At 41.8% G+C, this 4643-nt stretch overlaps 1 protein-coding gene across 1 annotated transcript in view; it reads right to left on the bottom strand.

The window, feature by feature from the left end:
- Positions 1 to 4643, bottom strand: part of GGPS1 (geranylgeranyl diphosphate synthase 1) — a 91996-nt gene that overhangs the window by 58143 nt on the left and 29210 nt on the right. Inside the window, exon 2 of the mRNA XM_018571720.1 lies at positions 3990 to 4060. Coding sequence (XP_018427222.1) covers positions 3990 to 4060 — 71 coding nt within the window. The remainder of the gene's footprint in view (positions 1 to 3989; positions 4061 to 4643) is intronic.

Genomic DNA, 4643 nt, shown 5'->3' with positions numbered 1-4643 from the left:
CATCCCCTGGAACTCGAAGCCGGCATCCCCGCCATCTCCGGGCTCTTCTCTGCCACTGCCAAACTAGGAGATGCGGTGTCTGGTAGGCACGGGAGGCAGGGGACACTGCCATTGCAGCTTTAACGCAGCGGCATCTCCTTCAATGTGGGTTGAAAGAGGGAAAGAACAGTGGGCTGGAAAGAACAGCGGGCGGGCCGTCTGGCCCCCTCATTGCCATGGGGGCATCAGGCAATGCTCGACTGCCTGTACGGTTAGTCTGCCCCTGGCTGTGATGTTGGGTCTGTTTTACAGAGTCTATAGGCTAAGAGGGAATCAGGCTTATCCGCCTTTAGATAGAAAAGGTGTTTCATGCATCTGATCGATTTCTCCGCCAGGTGGGTGAGATGTAAATTAAGGTTCTGATGAGCAGTGTCTAGAGCCAATTTGTTCAATAGAGTAGGCCTACAAGGAGAGAATGATCATAGAACTCTTGTTCAAGGCAATGCTGACGGGTGACATTTGTTCTTAATGATAGCAGAGGTTTTGATGCAATGCCCTCTCATCACCGCCTTGTGGGCTTCCCAGATGGTTCAAGCGAATGTAGTCCATGAAATGATAGCGTAGGGAGGCTTTTAAGGAAGAGTCAGAGAAAAGGAAATCATTAAATGACCAAGAAGGGGAAGCGCCACTGGCTAGCAATGTGTGGTCAGACCAGGAGATGGGGAGAATTCGGGCTGCAGTGAGGGAAGAAAGCAGAGGGTGGGACAGAAAAATATGGTCAATGGGACCTAAACTGGTTTGAAAATGAACCCAGGAGCGGGGGGTTGGTCACAAATCCTCTCCGAGTCCCGACTCGAACGACGCTCACAAATGAAACTCAACAATATAGTAAATTCGTGATCAATGGAGATATCCGTAGCATACCAGAAGTCAAGGGGAGTACATTAGAGCATGAGAAGGGGGCGGGGGAATAGGGAGGCATTAGGAAGGAATGGGTATAGAAAAAGGAAGGGAAGGGAGGTAACAAAATATGGGCTTGTGCTGATGTTCTCCCGCCCTGACTCATTAGGAGGGGCATAGCATTTTTGATGAGGGCTCGGTGAATGCCCTCAAACTCAAGCCATTCAAGTGGGAAAGAAGGGAGAAGTTCCTGCAGGAGGGCTGCAATGGAAGAATGAAGATCCATTGCCATGTCAGGGATTCCACGGAATCGAAGATTAGATCTCTGGGAACGGTTCTCCAGAATTTTCGTTCATCAGAGAGTCCAGGTCCCTGTCATAAGTATCTAGCGTCATGGCAGTGTCATCCATGCGTGTTTCCAAATCTGCAGTACAATGGCCTAGTTCCCTGATTTCCCTTGAAAACCGGTCCGCTATCTGCTTGGAAGTGGTTTGAGGGGCCTTGTTTAGCATTTTGTCTATCCGAGTGAAGAGTTTTTTATGGCTGGGGATGGCACGGGTAGGAGAAGGGGAGCTGGCGCAGCTATCTTCCTCCTCATCGGCTCGAGGCACAGAGGTAGGAAGGGTGAAGGGCCCTGCCGCCTCCATTTTGAAAGCTGTGTCGGCGAGTGCTTCCTTGATGGTTTTCCTTTTCTGCATCAATTTCTGTCCCGTGGGCAACATGGTCGGGACCACTAAGGCTTGAAGTTGCAGCAGTGTGGTCAGGGGGAAAATTCGGTTCAGTCTGGAGGGCTTGAGCGATCAATCAGGACTCGGAAGGTAGGGAGCCGATCTAGGACGCATCCATCTTATATAGCCACACACATGCGACCCCGCATCCTAGAGATTGGCCTCAGAGTATAAAATAGCACATAGAGAGCTAGAATGTCTAAGTTTTGAGGAAGGGGGCGTGTTCCCGAAAACGCGTTAAGCATTAGCAGTGGGACTCTGTGTGGAGAACAGAGTCTCCTGAGTGTCTCCTCCATCTCTCCTCCTGTTACATCTACAGCAGCAACTCAATCAAGGACTGTCAATTTATTCTTATGCTTTTATATACTGCTTCATTTGTGAGTATATTTTTGTTCACTTTCTAATCAATAAAAAGGTTTTACCTGCACCAGGAAAGGCGGCCGGTTGTTTTTTGCTTACTATGGCTAGAATTAGCTCCTGAGGTAACCTATTCCACAGTTTCACAGCTCTTGCTGTGCAGAAGCCATTCTGTATGTGGAGATTAAACTTATTTTCCTCCAAATGCAAGAAGTTCCCCCTTTTGCTTTGCATTAATATAGTAAAAAAATAAAACCCCCAGTGGTGAATAAATACCACCAAAAGAAAGCTCTATCTGTCCCCAAAAAAGGGTATAAAATTCATTTCAGTACAGCGCTGCATGACGGAATAAATGTCAGTCAAAGTACCGCAGCGCTGAATACTGAAAAATGGCCTGGATGGGAAGGGGGTTTAACACCGCGGATGTCAACTGGTTAAAAGCCTTTACTGCTGATCGCTGATCAGTTTAGAGTTATTAGCATATTTTGGCCCTAGAATTTTTGCTTTCATTTGCGGAGATACCTAACACCTAAGGTTCTGCCGTCTGGGGACCAATATACCCATGATGCCTCTCATACCCTCTAATACAGGATTGTACTTTATTGTCTGTTTACCCTGCACTTCAGCCAGGTGGTTTGTGATCGCTCTGAAGAAGGAAGCGCTGAGAGCACAGCACTTCCTGCTTCAGTGATCACAGAGCAAAGTGGGGAACGGACATTTAGCTTATACTCTCCATCTACACACCATTTGCCATGGTCCTGGGCCCCCATAAGAGCTGGGGACCCCGAAAACCATGGTGGGTGCAAGGGTGGGGGAGGAGAGCACAATGATAGGCTGCTACAAGTGATTTGGACAGCTGTACAGCAGCCTAGATCACTTGTACATGACAAGTATCACCTGCTAAAAAAATTATACCAATATCACGGATGTATACGTATGACTGTCTTGAAGTGGTTAAATTATATAGGTGGTCTACAGAGATATTTTTGGTAACAAGTGGTTAAGAGAAAGCTCTAGGAGTGGTTAATAGAGCAAACAGGACAAGAGTGGACCCGCATGGTGTGCTGGAAACCGTTCAGTAGCGCTGAGAGCTATGGTACATCAGATCTGATCTCATGGCCCTGGTTACTGGATTAGATACACGGAACACTTGACTGGCTACAAATTTCGGTCTAACAGCTTCTGACATTTGATGACTGTGGGCGAGCTCTGAATGATGTAGACACCGAGAGCAAAACGCTGAAGGAGATCGTTATAAATTGGGTTTCTTATGTGTTGAGAGTGCTAGCTGACTGTCAGTTTACAGTCAGTAGTTGTGGTGAGTGTACATCCATTGGGAGTTTTTCATGGAGGATAAAAGTCACATTCATCTGGAGCACAGACTGGGGTTTGTTTATCTACATACAATTGGATGTGGAATTCACTTGGGACATTCAGTTTAATTTGATCTAATTATCTTATTCACTGTTTCTGAATTGTACTGATCTAATGGAGTTCTGCTAATATCAGTCAATTATCATTATTGTTATCAATTCATTTACATTGATTTCTGTTGATGTAATATTATTAATAAATAATCTTTTATTTATGTATTCATTGTTACCACTTGATGATTGCTTGTATTATTTAATCTAGGTTTTAAGGGTGTCATTTACGACTGATTAGAAGTTTTTAAATGATGTAATGCATGTGTATTTTACTTTAATTTAAGTAGGAGAGCACTGTATTCATTTTTTAAAACAAATTAATTTACTTATAAATTACAATATTTTGAACATTGGGGATTTACTTAACTATTTAAGGGGTATGTTTATCTATATACAAATCCTGCATGTTTACAGCATATGTTTAGAACTTTTATGTAAATTGCTTCATACAATTGTTGCAATATATTTCTATTACAGACATTTATGACATTAAATAAAATCTCTTATTTTAATACCCATTTTTATATTCCTTTGTACGAAAGCAAAAAATATAATCAGAACGTAACATGGAAAACAAACTATAAGAAAAAGAAAATACCTGTGTTTTGTCTTCTGGCACGTTTAGCCAATGGTTAAAAGCTTGAGACAACTTTGTCCTAATTTGTTTACCTATAATTGGCAAGAAATAAATATAAATCATACAAAATTCATGGAATAAAAGAATATGTAACAGAACAAATAATATACATTGTCAGAACGTTTGCTCTGATTAAAATCAGTATTTTATTTATGAAAACAGCTAGAGATCAGTAATTAGGAAGATTTCATAATAATCTTCATAAATTAACTGATTACCTGAGTTCTTTATATGCGCTAATTTAAAGGCGAAATAAAACAAATATTGTGAAATTTATATATATTTATTGGTGACAATAAATAATAAGAATCAAAATATGCAATTTCTCAGCAAGTATAATACTATAAAACAAAAACCACAGGATATTGTCCCAAATATTCATAAAACAGGACCATATCTCTCATGAAATGCAGCTAGCAAAACTATCAGTATGTGGTGATGACAAAAGAATGTGCAGATTTAACATGTGACATCTTCCAGCAAAACAGATGTTTAGAGCTCAAAATTCTTACCACGCGTGAACAATATGGCATACTTTTCTTACGCACAGGATTGGCTAATTAGCCTGAAATCTATTTGAAGTAAAAGACAAAAGTCCAGCCAAGCTATTATATA

The sequence above is a fragment of the Nanorana parkeri genome, unplaced genomic scaffold, assembly GCF_000935625.1.
Source record: "Nanorana parkeri isolate BGI_ZX_2015 unplaced genomic scaffold, ASM93562v1 scaffold1817, whole genome shotgun sequence".
Lineage (NCBI taxonomy): Eukaryota > Metazoa > Chordata > Amphibia > Anura > Dicroglossidae > Nanorana > Nanorana parkeri.
This window is presented reverse-complemented; position numbering and strand designations above follow the sequence as displayed.